Genomic DNA, 14,991 nt, shown 5'->3' on the forward strand with positions numbered 1-14,991 from the left:
ATATATATATTATTTTAAGTATTTATTTTTTTATTTTAATAGTAAAATTACATATATATCCTTAATATTTTATTATTTATTAAGAAAAAATATTATTTTATTTATTTTTTAAAAAATAAAAATAATTATTTTTTATTTTTTTCGAACTCGCTCGAATCAAGTCGAACTCGAGCTCAAGCTTGAAATTGTCGGCTCGTCGAGCTCGAGCTCGAGTTCGAGTTCGAGTTCACTAAAATTATGTTAAGGCTCGGCTCGAGAACTCGATTCGACTCGACTCATTTGCAGCCCGGATCAAGACTAATTAACCGTAAGATGGCCTTCTAAGATTACAAACGTTCATGCAACACTAGGTTTCAGCTTTGTAGAAATCCGCAAATCAGCAGCCTTTTTTGCGTTAAGCGCGTGCAGTTCATAGGGCTTGTTCTTGGTTGATTTATTTTAGGTGATCATAGATTTTAATTTGAATAATCTGTTTTGTGATGTTCTCGTTTAGTTTACTTTTATGTTCAAATTATAAATTTTTGAACAATAAAAAAAAACTAAAATCATCCCAATTGAGTTTTGGTTGACCATGTTTTGACTTCATGTTTTGGTCCACACGAATAGGATACCTAAAGAATAGGTATCCTATTCTTTAATCAAGAACAGAAAAAAAGAATAGGATACCTAAAGCTGGGCATAGTGATTGAATCAAACAAAATGTTGAAAAACAACTAAGGTATAACGTTTCACACTTCAAAAAGGCCCACACGGGTTCTCCTGCACATTAGCAAGACAAAAAATTATTCTATCTGTTCTGCAACTTCTTTTGTAGTACTAATTAAGTACAAGCAAAATCTTGTGTCCACAATGCAATAATTGGATGGTAGTTAATACTGACGAGATCATGAAAGCATAATGGAACTCTATACGCGTGTTCAAGAAAAAAATTTAAATAAGAAGAGAGGAGAAAAGCAAATCTTCCATAAAACTGAAACTAAGCTCCTCAGATATATATGTATTACAGCTTGTTACAAGGTAAGAAAGTGTTTCATCCTTTAGTATTGAGTATGACTAGAAAAAAAAAATTTATTTTCTTCTTTTGGGCTAAGTAAATATAACTCGACTTAATCACATGATAATTATTAAAATCTTCATGACTGAATTCTTTTCTTTGGCAAGCTTGATCATGACCGAATTCTACAAGTAAGTACTCTTCCATCATTCATCTCTCGAATATACTGCAAAATCACATTGTCAAGGAGAAGTACCCAAAACCCAGCTGCCTCATGGAACAAGTCATCAAACCCTGCAGATATATCGATATGTAATGAGCAAAAATTACAAAAAATAATAATAATAAAAGATAAAGGTCAAGAAAGAAGAATAGGAGTGAGAGGGCTAAGGAGGTCTTGGTCCAATAGTTAATATGGAACCTCCAGGATTTAGATGCCATGAGTTTAAACAACCCTTTCCCTTCTCCTTTTCTTAAATCCCGTCATATTTGTGCTTTTAAATTTTTTATAAAAAAAAAGAAAGAACAAGAACAAGAACAAGAGTGAGAGGAAATGGATATATATACGTAACTGGATGTATTCAATGTTGATTTTTGCATGAGGAGAATGTGCGATGGCTGCGAAAGCATCAGTGGACAAGAGGATAGTAGAGGGACATGGCCTTCTGGGGCAAAAGTCCACCACCCTAACGTCGATGGTGGTTCCAACATTCTTGCATGGCTTGTTATTGCCACTCAGGCATCTCAACCTGTAGCGTCTTCCGCATGCAGCCCCGTTATCCCACAGCCCTTCGCTAACAGCAACGAATAGGTTCCCTGCTGGGAATTGATCTGGTCTGTTGCCATTGCATCTAGTAGCTGCAACAGAATTCACAGGTCAGCTACTTAACTATACTGTATATGCATATGTGTGCAAGAAGATTGAAATTTGACATGAACAATCACTAATGGTCAGTCCTTGACGTACTTTAAAAGGCAAAAAAAGAAAAAAAGAAATCAATCTCAGTACAGTTAATTGGGTTAATGGTAGATATATATTTACTGATTACTTACGAATATATGGTGGACTATAAGATGTTGCAGTGCCAATGTCTCCCCGGACTAGGCTTATTTCACTGCAAAATAAGCTGATGAGGAGTGTTGCCACAACTAGGATAGCCATTTTGATTGGAAAGGAAAATTAACTTGGTACAGCTGATTGATTCTTGTTGTGTGGAATTATTGTTCTTCGCCTCCCCCAATTTATAGACGGAAGGAGCAATCCATCCTCCAATTAGGTCCTCCGCGCAATACGCTCTAAGAGTAGGACAGAAATGACATTACATACGGGTCATCATAAAGTGGAAGGAGTGAGAATCATTTACACTTGTTGTAATTGGTTTGTCGGAGTCTTCAGCGTGAGAATCTAGTTAAGCAATTCTTTATCCTGTCATTCGAAGTATCAAAAGTGACGGAAATGATCGTCACGACAACTGTTTCTGAGTGGTGTAACATCGATTAACAATTGCCATTAAATTATACAAATAATGAATGATAAATTACAATTTCCAAGCATGTGCACGATCTAGAATACTAGGAAAAAAATGAGGTGTGGCTGGTAAATGTGGTTAGTGGTCATTGATTGATCCAATCAAACGACATGTGTAGATATGAGGAATTCTTTTATTCTACCGCCAAAGTGCCAAAATAGATGAGCATGATTGCTATTTTTTGCTAAACTATTTACACAATTTTATAGTGACAAAATGTAACATTCAATTCACATACATCTCATCTCATACATAATAGTTGTGACAGTATCACTAGAAGTTTGATACAGTAGCAATAGTTGGTCAAAAAGAGCTGAAAATGCAACCTTCCTTGTTAGGAAAATGGGCAAATAGATTGGCTATACACATACAACACTGATAATGTGGCACCTAGTTTGCGTGTAAAAGTTTCCACACGATGGATTTTGCAGTTGCTAAATTCATTGCCTCATTCTTCATCTCATTGATGATCAAAATTTGTGGTGATATGCGAAGCTCGCCTGATATTAGAAGTCTGAACGCCATTCTATACTTGAAATTAAATGGATGTCACTCCTAAAAATTGTCTCAACGGGAATGATTATTGGACATTTTTTTCTTTTTTTTTTTTGTCAACACAGGAAATATCCCATCTTTTTTTGCTAGACTAATCTCCCGGTGTCCGTGCACCCGTCCCCAAGGATATACGAGACGGTAAAAAAGTTAGAATCGACCACACTGGGGCCTAATGGGATTATCCCATAGCCAACCGATCTGCACCCGAGCGGCGATTGTTGGACGTTAAGAGAAAAAAATTGTGATTTTGACCAGTCATATTCACATCCTCATATCATCTAGAACAAGATAGATGCCGTGGACAAGGCTGCCCGCCAATTTTCCCCAACTCCACTCAAATCAAATGTCCTTGTTTCCTCACTTCCACGGCTTCAAATGGACCATGTTCTTGCTGGCTAGTGCTGTTATGGTTGTCAACAGTCCAGACTGTAGAAAGGAGGGTTGGAAAACGAATTTCACAACGATGTGTATGCACTGTTATCGTTGAATTCACGATAAATATATATACGTTAGATTTTAAATTCAAATTTTACATAATTATCATACATTTAAATCTAACGATATATACACAATTAGTTGGTGTGTATAAGATTAATCCTTTTTATTTTTGTTTAATTCTATTTCATTTTGTTGTCACCTTTTAATACACTTGGAAATTAAAAGAAACAATTGGCCTTCTTAAAGAAAATGTCAAGATCTAGGTGTAGTGGTTTAACTGTCATTAATGATATGGATAAAATGCTTAAATTTGAAGCCGAGTCAGTTACGGCAAAATTGGTGCACCTTTTCCAGTTGCCACCAGCTGTTAGGATTGTGCACTTTCATTGATTTGTCTCGTACCAATACAATTAATCCTGATAATTATGGGAACAAAACCGTAAAAAAAAAAAAAAAGAAGAGAAAAAAACACACCAACTTTTTGACCATTCAACAAAAATCAGAAATAAAGTAATTAGCAGGAATCAATTGGAGAGAACCTATTGAAATCACGCAGTCCAGAAATTGATTGGACACAAACTTTTTGACCATTCACCAAAAATCAGAAATAAAGTAGTGCCTGAAAAATTACTGAAGCGCTAATTTTTCTAGAAACTCCAATTTAGTGGGTGCAATATATCACATTACATCAGAAGAGACGTTGCCCCAGCACTCCCAGAATATGCCTAAGAAACTTTATGGAAGCTGCCCAAATTTTGCCTCAATAACCCCATTTTTTTTCCGCTGTGAGAATCGTATGTACCTGGCCCTGTCGGGGTTTCTATCCCACATCGGCTTTGGAGGGTTGGGAATTTGGGTAGTTAAGTCCCTGGGAGGCTCCAAAAGATACCGGCTTTTGGAGTTCTCCTGGGATTAGGTTTATCTGTCTGTCTTTTCGTTTCTCGAAAGAAGAGCAAGAAAGAAACTTCCGCTTGGGTCGTCATTCTTTGGGTTTGTGGGGGGTATTCACAGCGGTCCAATGGGCTTGGCCCCTGTCGAGGTTTCTATCCCACATCGGCTTTGGGGGGTTGGGAATTTGGGTAGTTAAGTCCCTGGGAGGCTCCAAAAGATACCGGCTTTTGGAGTTCTCCTGGGATTAGATTTATCTGTCTGTCTTTTCGTTTCTTCGAAAGAAGAGAATCGTATGTACCAGCTATATTTAGTGTGTGGATTAGTCTAACGCGTGCCCTTAGGGCACTCATTAACACGCCTAACATTGATCTAACCTACTATATATATATTGTATACACACACTAACAATTATCATCCCCTTGCATTTATATGTTTTCTCTATTCAATCTTGCATGCCCTTTTCTGTATTTACTACTTTTCCTAATTAATCTTATATTTTCAAAAATATAACACTTGAAATATAGTTTAACAACAGACCGTATTAAAAATTAACCATTATTTGCACATCGCGTACTCATTATCAGGTATTACGAAATATTATTCTTAACAGTACTAATATATTCATTTCTGAGCTTCTGGTATTACTCGATAATATCGAAAAATACCCATTTTAATACTTTTATAAAAATATTTGCAAGGATTATCTATGCCAAAAAAACACGAAAAATATGCTTGTTTGCTTATCAAGATTAGGGAAAAAAAATTCTTAAATTTCATATTCCTCAAATCGTAAGCATAATTTTCAATCACTCTATCGCGAAAAGTGCTAGAATTTTTTTTTTTAGAAAAAAGTGTTACAGTATTATTTCAGATATTTTTTATCAAATAATCTTCTATCCAAATGAGCCCAATATTAATTTTTAAAGTTTGAAGTGACGTTTGGTTATTCCGCAGGAGCAGCATAACTGCATCCCTATTTGGTATTGTTCCAACTCTATCGGATGTCTAGGGATCCATTCCTATGTGGTAATGGTATCCGTTGCTGTCTGCTTGTGCAAAATCTTGACTTCCTAAACATTCCTATGCCAATACCAACGTGCGTGCCGAAAGGTTCTCTTTGGAGATGTGATCCCTAATTCTAGAAGGATGCTTTTTGGAAATTCGGAGCCTCGTCAGGACCCAGGCTTCCAGAAAAAGTAGCTCTGCTCCAGCCCATGTCTTCATATGCCCATCCTCACAGTACAAAATCCATTGAGTGGCCCATAAACAAATTACCCATCCACCGACACATCTGCCCACTGCGCCACATAGAAATGACATCCCAGTGTGTTTGCCTACTGATTTGGAGGCTCAAACAAATCGAGCCCAATTCAAATAGTGCGCTACTTGAAATCAATACAAACTCAAGATACTTGAGGTTAAAACGCGTAAAACTCGGGTTCGAGTTTTTGTTTTAAGCATTCGAGTTGGAGTTTTGCGAATAACTCGGCTAAACTCAACTCATTAGCTCCCCCAGCCAACACGAGATTTGAGTCTCCAATTCCGAGATAGTATGTTACCCCAGGACTCTTCCTCTCATTGTTTCTTAAATCTTCCCTTTTCCTTATTGAAAATTTTTTTTTTTTAAAAAAAAGTGTGTTACATTAGGATCCTCCTATATTGTATATTTTATTCATTATTGAGAGCTGAGTTGACGGGGAAAATGCATCAAGAAGGTGTAGCAACGTGGTAAGACATTTGCCCAACAGGGTGGAGGCTTGCTTACTGATATTGGATCCATTTGGTCGTACCACAAACATAAAATAACACATAGGATTCAATTTGGATGTTGTGGATGTAGGAGATCTGATCCTGGAATCCAAAAATCCATGAATTCAGTTGGCCCTTAAAGCCCATAACCTAACTAGCTACACTGTAATATGAGGCACAGCCCAATGTACATACTATTCATCCCCACCAACTCACTTTTGCAGCCACAATCAGAGGCAAGCATAAAAGCTCAATTTGCATGAATTGTTCTTTGCTTTTCGAATATTTGTTGGTTTTCATACATGGCAAAGATATACCACGAATACAATCTCCGCCCTGTCATATAAGCGCACCAAAAAACAGCAAATTTCTCTCCGTCATTTCAGTTTCCTTTCTTCTGTTGGGGTTGAAAAGGGAGAACAGAGTCCGTCCAACCTGTTTCTCATTTTTCTCTTCCTCAATAGAACCCCCTCCCCCGACCTCTCCTCCTTCGTGAGAATAATCCGTCCCAAGATTCCTCAATCTTCAGTAGCGAATCAAACAAAAAAATATATATTAATATATTCAATTTGGTAAACCGGTCTCAAAAAACTGCTTCTTTCTTTATTCTCTTCCCAAAACGAATCTAATCTAATCATTCTTGTCTACCCAGTAGTCAAGAATGCATTTTTTTAATACCCTTCTCCCCAAAACCGAATCTTTTGCTCCTTCACTGTACCCAAATTGCTTAGAAACATGAAAGCTTAGCAACTTGGGTATGTACTGAATTCATCCAATTGAAGGGAAAGGCAAAAGAAGGGTTCCGTTCATTTTTTTGAAGGTTTTGCAGAAATGGGGGGAACAAAAATGCAATCTTTGCAGTATAAGAGTGATGGGTTTTCCTCAAATTCTCAGTTCAGGTTTCAATGGAGTCTCCTCCCAGATGATAATTTATACCCTGTTGGTGGCCTCTTTGCCTCGGTAGGCCAAGTGGGGAATATGGGTTTCGATGTTTCTCCAAATTCACCAAATCCTCGAGGAGAAAATCAAAAAGATGGTTTCAAGCTGCCTTGCACTGATTTATATGTGAAATATGTGTCATCTCCTGAGGGGTTTAAAATCGTGGGCATTCCGGAGGAGGAAGGGGCGGTTAAGAAGAAGAAGACTGGGCTTAAACTTAAAGTTAAGGTCGCAAATCCTTCATTGAGGAGGTTAATAAGCGGAGCAATTGCCGGTGCTGTGTCCAGGACTGCTGTAGCTCCATTGGAGACAATAAGAACTCATTTGATGGTTGGGAGTAGCGGGCATTCTGTTACTGAGGTGTTCCATAATATAATGGAGCATGATGGATGGAAAGGATTGTTTAGGGGCAATATGGTTAATGTGATTCGAGTTGCGCCTAGCAAAGCCATTGAGGTAAACAAAAGATCGCGCCTTACGTTAATTTTAGTTTTCATTGGGTCATACTGTTGGCTTCATTCCGTGCTTCTGATACTGAGGCTGTAATTAATTGTCTGCTTTTCAGTTTTAAGTTGGTCTGTAGTGTCTGATGCATCTTATAGTTGGTTTGTTTTCTGGTTTTATAGGGCGTTTATCTGGTCGTGATATGTCCTAAAGCATAGTTTCCATTAGTGGATGACTCACAAGCCCATGTCTAGGAAGGGCATAAGTAGGCTACTGGTAGCTCATGCCAGGGGTGATTGAATTGTATTTACTACTAACCACCAGATGCATTGATAACTAGCTATTGGGTGATGTGCATTATACATGATTAAAAAGGTTTGCCGGTTTCTGCCTCACCAGAAGAAAGGATACCCAAATGCAGTTTCTCCAAATTCCACTAACCTGCAGTAGACTTTTTGGGCTTTCCTTTTGTCCTCGCGCATTTATCAGAGTCAATTTTGAGCTCCTGAAACCATAGTTTTGGGTAATGGGCAAACTGTTCAATGTTGTGAGCCAAGGTCATGAGCTTGAGAATAGTTGCTTGCGCTAGTGTGAATGACTCAGAAGCAAGTGATCAGGTGATGAAAATTTACCCCATGACGATTGACGAATTCAATACTTGAAGAATTCTGTCAAAAGGGAAATTTTGTAGCTGACTAATGTAAATGTTTCCTTGGTATGACTAAGCCTGGGTGGATATGATTGATACATTGACTGAAGCTTTTCCAGATTTCTGTTTGGATGTTGCTGCAAGATCCTGTTCCACTCTCTTCCTGGCCATGTTTTCTATGAAGCTTGAAGTTATGTATGCTTTTCAGTTAAATTGCCTTTTCTATTTGCATTTTGAGATTGAGGTATTAACGGCCTCTGTTTCTTTTCCATTACCTTCTGATTGGCTGGAAAATTTAACATTATTGCATTCCAATTTCAAATGCATGTTCCCTTGTTTTTCGGTAGTGTATATTGAATCTGTCATCTCGTGCTTCAGTTCACAGCTAAATGGCATCTGTCTTTTTGCAGCTATTTGCTTATGATACTGTCAATAAGAATCTGTCACCCAAATCAGGGGAGCAGCCCAAGCTTCCTGTACCCGCTTCATTAGTTGCAGGAGCCTGTGCTGGAGTCAGTTCAACATTGGTGACCTATCCACTTGAGTTAGTCAAGACACGATTAACCATCCAGGTAAACTCAAGCATGGTTTCCTGTTGCTGTTACAGTTTTTGCATTCCATTATTCTGATTGGCTTTCTTCCTGCAATGTGCAGCGAGGAGTTTATGATGGTTTATTTGATGCATTTATCAAAATATTGCAAGAGGGTGGACCTGGAGAACTCTACAGAGGTCTTGCTCCAAGTCTCATTGGAGTGATTCCGTACGCTGCAACCAATTACTGTGCTTATGATACATTACGAAAGGTATACAGAAAAGTTTTCAAACAGGAGAGGATCGGGAACATAGAAACCCTGCTAATTGGATCTGCAGCTGGTGCCATATCAAGTAGTGCTACCTTCCCTCTTGAGGTGGCCCGAAAACAGATGCAGGTTGGAGCTGTCAGCGGGAAACAAGTCTACAAGAATGTGCTTCACGCTATTGCTAGCATACTTGAACAGGAAGGAATCCAAGGTTTATATAAAGGGCTCGGACCAAGCTGTATAAAGTTGGTGCCTGCGGCAGGAATTTCTTTCATGTGTTATGAAGCATGCAAGAGAATATTAGTTGAGGAAGAAGACAAGGGGTAAAAGCACTGAATTTAGAGGAAGGAATAAAAAAAGTGCTCTCCATACATCCCAATAAATACATATGAAAGCTAGGATACAGGTTTTCTTCATACTAAATTGACTGGTGTTCGGCATTTTTCCTCCGTCTGTGGTCTTTATCTTGGAGGATTAGCTTATTCGTTTAGTTTGTAGGATGAGAGGAGTGATGCTCTCAAGGACCTTTGCGATGTTTTGATTCTTGTTTTCCTGGTTTAAAGAATCAAATTTTGAACATTAAGTTGCGGAAGATCAAGTGCACTAACCTTGTCACATTTGCGAGTTCAGTGAAGAAGTTCTCATGGTTTTCAACACGCCAAGTTCTAATACAATCTGGTAAAATAGTCTTGGCTGGCTGCTGTCTTCTCAATCTTCACCTCTGGAGGATTGACATATTATTAACTCCTGAGGCTGTGGATGTCTGAACGTCTCGAAAGGGAATTCCTTCTCTCTCTCTGTCAGCTTCATTGCTCGAAGCCTTGTTAGTGATGTGACTATCACCATCACATTTGAATAGGTTACCTTAGTTTTTTTTTTTTCTAACAAAAAGAGAAAGCTTAGTATAAAAATGAAAATGATTTGGAGAAGGAAATTGATCCTCTCTTAACGTTTCTATTCTGCGCGCGGATTTACAAGTTCAGTTCTATTCTGGTGTTTTTTTCTCTATTCTCTCTTTGGGGCAGTCGCTAGTTCGCTGCTTAATGTGCATGCGTCCCCTCTCTACTTTCCAGGCTCGGAGGCACCGGGGAGGGGGACACGCAAAAACCTTTCTTTTCTTGGTTTTAATATAGCCCTACTGATGAATTTGGCATGCTACTTTGATCACCCTTTCGAATGCCTGCAATAAAATGGACTTATATTTGGCATGCTACTTTGATCGCACATCTCAAACGCCAGCACCAAACGAACATGTTCAACGATTTGATGCAATCAAACACCCCCATCCAACAGTTATACAAGATATGTTCCATTTTACTTCCTCAAGAGGCAAAAGGGTTATGTCCCAAGGCCATAAAATGATTCATTAGGTCATCTTATCCATTGTTTGGATCTTGGCCGAATTAATGGAGCATGTAGCAAGACTGAGTTAAGGAAACCACTAGCCACATGAATCTAGCTCCCACGAATTAGCAAACGAGACAAAAGAAGTCAGATATAGAGACTCAGACACCACTCCAAGAGAACAAACTAGAAAGAAGGCAAGCAAGAAACAAGGAACTAGAGTTTCTTGCAACCTTATTCAGTTTAGCATGCTAACAGAATGGAGTCAGCTGTATGCCCAAAACCACAGTGATTCTCCACAGAGCTGCATAGTCAAAATCTACAATCATCATCAAAGAATATCTGGCAAAGCCAAAAAAATTCGAGTTGATTGCCATAAAATTGAATCCCTACAATTAGCGATAAGAATAATGGATACCAAGGATTCAGCAAGATCCCAAATACTCTGAACTACAGAATCATTTAAAAAGAACCCTATGATGAAATTTTAAGAGTTAAATACAGAGGGATATGTTTTAATTAAATCCAAATTAATACCATTGCAGATCCCAAATTTTGTTCTTTCTATTTAGGTATTTGCACAGACAACCAAACTTCAGAAAGGAGAAGAGAAGACAGATAGAAGACTCCAGGAATCATATTTCAGTTCTGATCCTCATTCTCCACATAATCTCTTTGCTCTGCTTCAGCAGCCATCAATTCATCAAAGTTATCCGTCTTGCCCAGCACAATCTCGATCTGAAACAGAAAAATGGAAACCATGACAACTTTAATGAACAGAACGAAATCCTTGGCTCCCCAAAAGCACATTGAAAACTTGCACTAGAAGGAAGAGAAGACTAATCATGAATGGGTAATAGGTGGTTTCATAAACTTCAAAAATTTAGTCCACATATGCAGGCAACAAAACTAAAGCAAATATAACAACCACATCCCAGATAACATCAAATAACTGATTTATACCCAGAATTTCCACGAGAAAACTTGTCCAGTCGTAATCAGAATTATCTGGGCCAACAGAAAACCGCAACCTTAACTTGTAAAGTTTTCCTACTGAGACTCTATCAAGTAGTTCTCCCCAATTTGGCCAACCAACAAAGTACTCCTCCGGTTTGATAACACAAATTAAACTAAAAGCAGTTTTGTCTATGTGCAATTGCATAGGTAGGAAGCAGTCCATGTACTAACACCCTACATTGATGAATACATGTTCCAAGTTACCTTTGCTTTAGGGACTGGTTGTGCTCCAGGCTCATCCCTCATATCCACAGTCAAGGTCCTTATCTCTGCACATGAAGAATATTTGAAAAGATAATTACTGACTGCTAATCATGAATAGGAAATAACATAAAGGGAAGAGAGAGCAGGGAATTAAGTCTCACTCTTTTCAACAGCAAATCCATTGTTCTTTAAAATTTCAGCAATGGTAACCACAGTGGCAATTGCTGCAGGCAGTATGAAAATTCATAGTTCAGATGCTAAGAATCCAAAGTTTAACATGGTAAACAGCAGTAAATTCAGAAGAATGCACTCCAACACAAGGCAAATTGAAATTTAAACAGTAGACATTTTTCTACATCATTTGCAGGCCATCAAATCTGCATTTCATCTAGAGGACTACAAAAGTCAGGTTAGCTTAAAAAGAAGGGACTAAATAAATTCCGCTGAAGTCTTTCTATCGATCGAAAGTTCAAATTACATAGTTTGGGAAAAAAAATACTAAAATCAAATGAAAAATAGATAAATTATCAACTGGGACAAATGGTTAGTGATGATTGTGTGGTTGCTAGCAGTCCTAAGAGACTTCTTTGTGAGCTTGTGAGCTGTGATGGCAGAACAAGATTGAGAACCTAAACTGTAGAAGAATTCAATGAGAATGGTTGATTGAAATAAACTTCTTTCAGATAGTCGAACAATGGCACAAATTTCATTGTGATATGGGTGACATTTAAGAGGAAGATAAGCAAATATAGCCACATTAGTTGTTTACCAGATTGAACCATTTATGTGGTGCACTCCAAGTAATAGGTAGAGTCGCTTTAGTTGTTGACAATTTCAACTATTAATTTCAGCACGTTTGTGGGCTAACAGAAGGAGATGAAGACTTGACTGGCCAATCATGTTAAACTTGTTCTGAGGCCAGCAAAACAGGGTAACTTCTCATCGTAAGAAACTTAATGAGCACACAGAGAACTAATAAAGGGGCTGAAGCATGAAGAGAAAAAAGTATTCTGAGAATATATATCCACAGAGCCCACAAGACGGATTAAGACTGAACAAACTTTGCTCCAGTGTTTATTAATATCTGAAGTAGAGTCACCTAAGACACTTTAGACATAAAAAAAATTCGTAAGCGCAGCAAGTTTCAAACTCTGCAATTCCTTGAGCTACTCTAAAACTTAAACAGGATGGATAAGTGGATGCAAATAGACAATTAGATACACAAGAAGGTTCAATTTTTTCTTTGGCCAAAGCTGTAATGAATAGTATTACTTTTTCTTATTTTGTTTCATGAAGACCTTTTTCCTTGGATTAAAAAAGTTTACTAAGAGACCTTAATCAGGTGCAGAGGAAAGAGAAAAGTACAAGGTAATAAGTTTCTTTATTGCAATGGATTTACTTTTACTTTAAAGGCCAGTGTCATATACATGCCTTCTATCATAAACAAAATGCCCACAATTTAGTTCCTACTCAAGCCAAAAACTTTTAAATATGATTGAATAGGTTAATTATGCATAAAATATCCAAAGGTAGCAACTAAAGAATATGTTGTGTAACAACAGAAGATAAGAGATTATTACCCATTCCAAGAGCAGAAAGTTCCACCTCATTGTATTGCTGCAAGTACCTCTGCAGAAAAATTACCCACAATGTGCATGAGCACACAAAATAGTGTTTTATCTAATCATGCACTCCTAGCCTGACCCTAAAGACACACTCAAGACACACAAAGTACATCATCTCATGATTTTGCTCTTCCAAGAGCAACTGCATTCAACAACTACTCCCACATTTTGAGCAGCCAGCACCACAGCTAATCAGGAAGCAATCACAAACTACAGGCAAATGGGACTTCAAAGGAGTAACAAGCGTGCACTGCGCCAATTTTCCTCAGCAAAATTTTAAACCAGCTCCTCGGAAATTAATATCACATAGCAGCAGCGATGCTAAATACTTAACCTCCTTCACATATACTGAATATCTTAAAAGGGGGGGAAAAGCAGAGGAAAGAAAAGAAAAGGAAGTGGTGCAGAAAAAATTCGAGCTGTTGGTCTCCAATTCTACATCCCTTCAAGCATAGACTGGAAAACAGATACTCCTGTAACAACTAACTTCAGCAACCCACAATTTCCTTCTATTACAGCAAACCCAATTGTTTTTTGCTCAGAGGTCTAATCCCATCCACAAAGAATGTTACAACATCCCATAATCTCAAACGATAAGGTTCATATTCCTCAATTTAACCCCATAATCTCAAAACCCCTCTCCTTTTTCTACTTCTTTTTTCCTATAAAAAAAAAATAAGAAGAAGAAGTAGAGAAAAGAAAAACCCATGAAAAGAAACTTCTTCCTAATTAAAAAAAAAAAGTATTATGTGAGTGAAAAGTGTGTACCTTGGCAAGGTTAACATAGAAGAAGAGGGATTTTTTGGTATTGGAGACTTGGATACGGTTCCTCTTCTGGGTAGTTTCATTCAAGTTCACCTTCTTCACTCCCTCCGTTATCCCTTCCATCCCTTTTGAGCTTTTTCCCCTTCAGACTAAAAGACGGAATGAAATTGCAGAAAGAAACCCTAAAGGGGAAAAGTAAAATCCCTAAAACCCTAAAAACCCTCGCTTCCCCTCCCGCCTCTTTCTTTCTTCTTGCTGCTGCAATAAAATCTCGTCCTCCCCCGTTTTAGGCTATTTAAAAGGCTTTTCGGAGGATGATAATAATGGAAGGTTCTACACCAATAAATAAATAAATAAATAAAAGGATTCGGATTTTGCTGCTATAAAGCGACACCGTATTTTCCTCCAAAGTAGAAGGGTTAATTACACTTTTGCCACCCTTCACTTTGAAAATATATACGATATATTTTTCTCCTCTTTCTTTTTTTTTTTTTGACTTTTTATAGGTGGACTCTAAACTCTATTAGACTATTTTCACCTTCTTCCAATGGTATAACCAAATATGCTCTCATTTTTCGACATTATACATGGCATACCTTTTTCATAACACTGTTTCTGTTGTAGTATTTTATTTGAACGTAATTTAACGTATTACTTCTTTCTTCATGCTGTTAAAAGTGTTATACTTTTCTTTTGTAACTGTTCCAAAATATTTGTCATATTTGATATTTTTAACTACTTTATATTCTGAAATTTCCCTTATTTCCTTTATTAATAATGCATAAAGACAAATGTGATAGAATTACTTTTTACTTTTTACTTTGACCAATACATAATTAAAGACAAAAGTGAAACAAAAAAAAAAATTTTGATGAAATATACTATTCATAAAAAGCATATATATCCCCGAACATGACTAAATATATGAGACGAAAGGAGTACTTTTTTTGCTTTTCTTCTTGAATCATGGGTGTAACCAAAGGGACTTTTTTTTTTTTTTTACTTGCGTTACTTTATATAGATAAGGTGCATTCTTGAGTTTAGTTC

At 37.5% G+C, this 14,991-nt stretch overlaps 3 protein-coding genes across 3 annotated transcripts; 1 reads left to right on the forward strand and 2 right to left on the reverse strand.

Annotated features, from left to right (window-relative positions):
• Window positions 1-948: 948 nt before the first annotated feature.
• LOC113781104 (EG45-like domain containing protein) lies at window positions 949-2,200 on the reverse strand. The gene is made up of 3 exons (XM_027326951.1): window positions 2,048-2,200; window positions 1,567-1,852; window positions 949-1,288 (listed from the first exon to the last, which is right to left on the reverse strand). The coding sequence occupies exons 1-3, from the start codon at window positions 2,154-2,156 to the stop codon at window positions 1,282-1,284; spliced, it is 402 nt and encodes a 133-aa protein (XP_027182752.1). The 5' UTR covers window positions 2,157-2,200; the 3' UTR covers window positions 949-1,281.
• A 4,251-nt stretch (window positions 2,201-6,451) lies between these two features.
• LOC113781362 (adenine nucleotide transporter BT1, chloroplastic/mitochondrial) lies at window positions 6,452-9,946 on the forward strand. The gene is made up of 3 exons (XM_027327281.1): window positions 6,452-7,551; window positions 8,599-8,760; window positions 8,843-9,946. Exons 1-3 carry the CDS (start codon window positions 6,988-6,990, stop codon window positions 9,314-9,316), a joined length of 1,200 nt encoding a protein of 399 aa, XP_027183082.1. The 5' UTR covers window positions 6,452-6,987; the 3' UTR covers window positions 9,317-9,946.
• A 715-nt stretch (window positions 9,947-10,661) lies between these two features.
• On the reverse strand, window positions 10,662-14,214 carry LOC113779931 (uncharacterized protein At2g34160-like). Its single transcript, XM_027325722.1, has 5 exons — window positions 13,948-14,214; window positions 13,135-13,183; window positions 11,716-11,778; window positions 11,555-11,619; window positions 10,662-11,071 (listed from the first exon to the last, which is right to left on the reverse strand). The coding sequence occupies exons 1-5, from the start codon at window positions 14,065-14,067 to the stop codon at window positions 10,976-10,978; spliced, it is 393 nt and encodes a 130-aa protein (XP_027181523.1). The 5' UTR covers window positions 14,068-14,214; the 3' UTR covers window positions 10,662-10,975.
• Between the last annotated feature and the right edge of the window lie 777 nt (window positions 14,215-14,991).

The sequence above is a fragment of the Coffea eugenioides genome, chromosome 8, assembly GCF_003713205.1.
Source record: "Coffea eugenioides isolate CCC68of chromosome 8, Ceug_1.0, whole genome shotgun sequence".
In the NCBI taxonomy this organism is placed as follows: domain Eukaryota; kingdom Viridiplantae; phylum Streptophyta; class Magnoliopsida; order Gentianales; family Rubiaceae; genus Coffea; species Coffea eugenioides.

What these genes read in the sequence shown, in the direction of transcription:
- LOC113781104 (XM_027326951.1), bottom strand. Translation starts at nt 2,156, where the DNA reads ATGGCTATCCTAGTTGTGGCAACACTCCTCATCAGCTTATTTTGCAGT. An exon ending in TTATAGTCCACCATATATTC is followed by an intron (nt 1,853 to 2,047) that starts GTAAGTAATCAG and finishes ATTCTGTTGCAG; the next exon opens with CTACTAGATGCAATGGCAAC.
- LOC113781362 (XM_027327281.1), top strand. Translation starts at nt 6,988, where the DNA reads ATGGGGGGAACAAAAATGCAATCTTTGCAGTATAAGAGTGATGGGTTT. An exon ending in CGCCTAGCAAAGCCATTGAG is followed by an intron (nt 7,552 to 8,598) that starts GTAAACAAAAGA and finishes GTCTTTTTGCAG; the next exon opens with CTATTTGCTTATGATACTGT. An exon ending in AGACACGATTAACCATCCAG is followed by an intron (nt 8,761 to 8,842) that starts GTAAACTCAAGC and finishes TGCAATGTGCAG; the next exon opens with CGAGGAGTTTATGATGGTTT.
- LOC113779931 (XM_027325722.1), bottom strand. Translation starts at nt 14,067, where the DNA reads ATGGAAGGGATAACGGAGGGAGTGAAGAAGGTGAACTTGAATGAAACT. An exon ending in TCTATGTTAACCTTGCCAAG is followed by an intron (nt 13,184 to 13,947) that starts GTACACACTTTT and finishes ATTTTTCTGCAG; the next exon opens with AGGTACTTGCAGCAATACAA. An exon ending in AACCAGTCCCTAAAGCAAAG is followed by an intron (nt 11,072 to 11,554) that starts GTAACTTGGAAC and finishes TTTCTGTTTCAG; the next exon opens with ATCGAGATTGTGCTGGGCAA.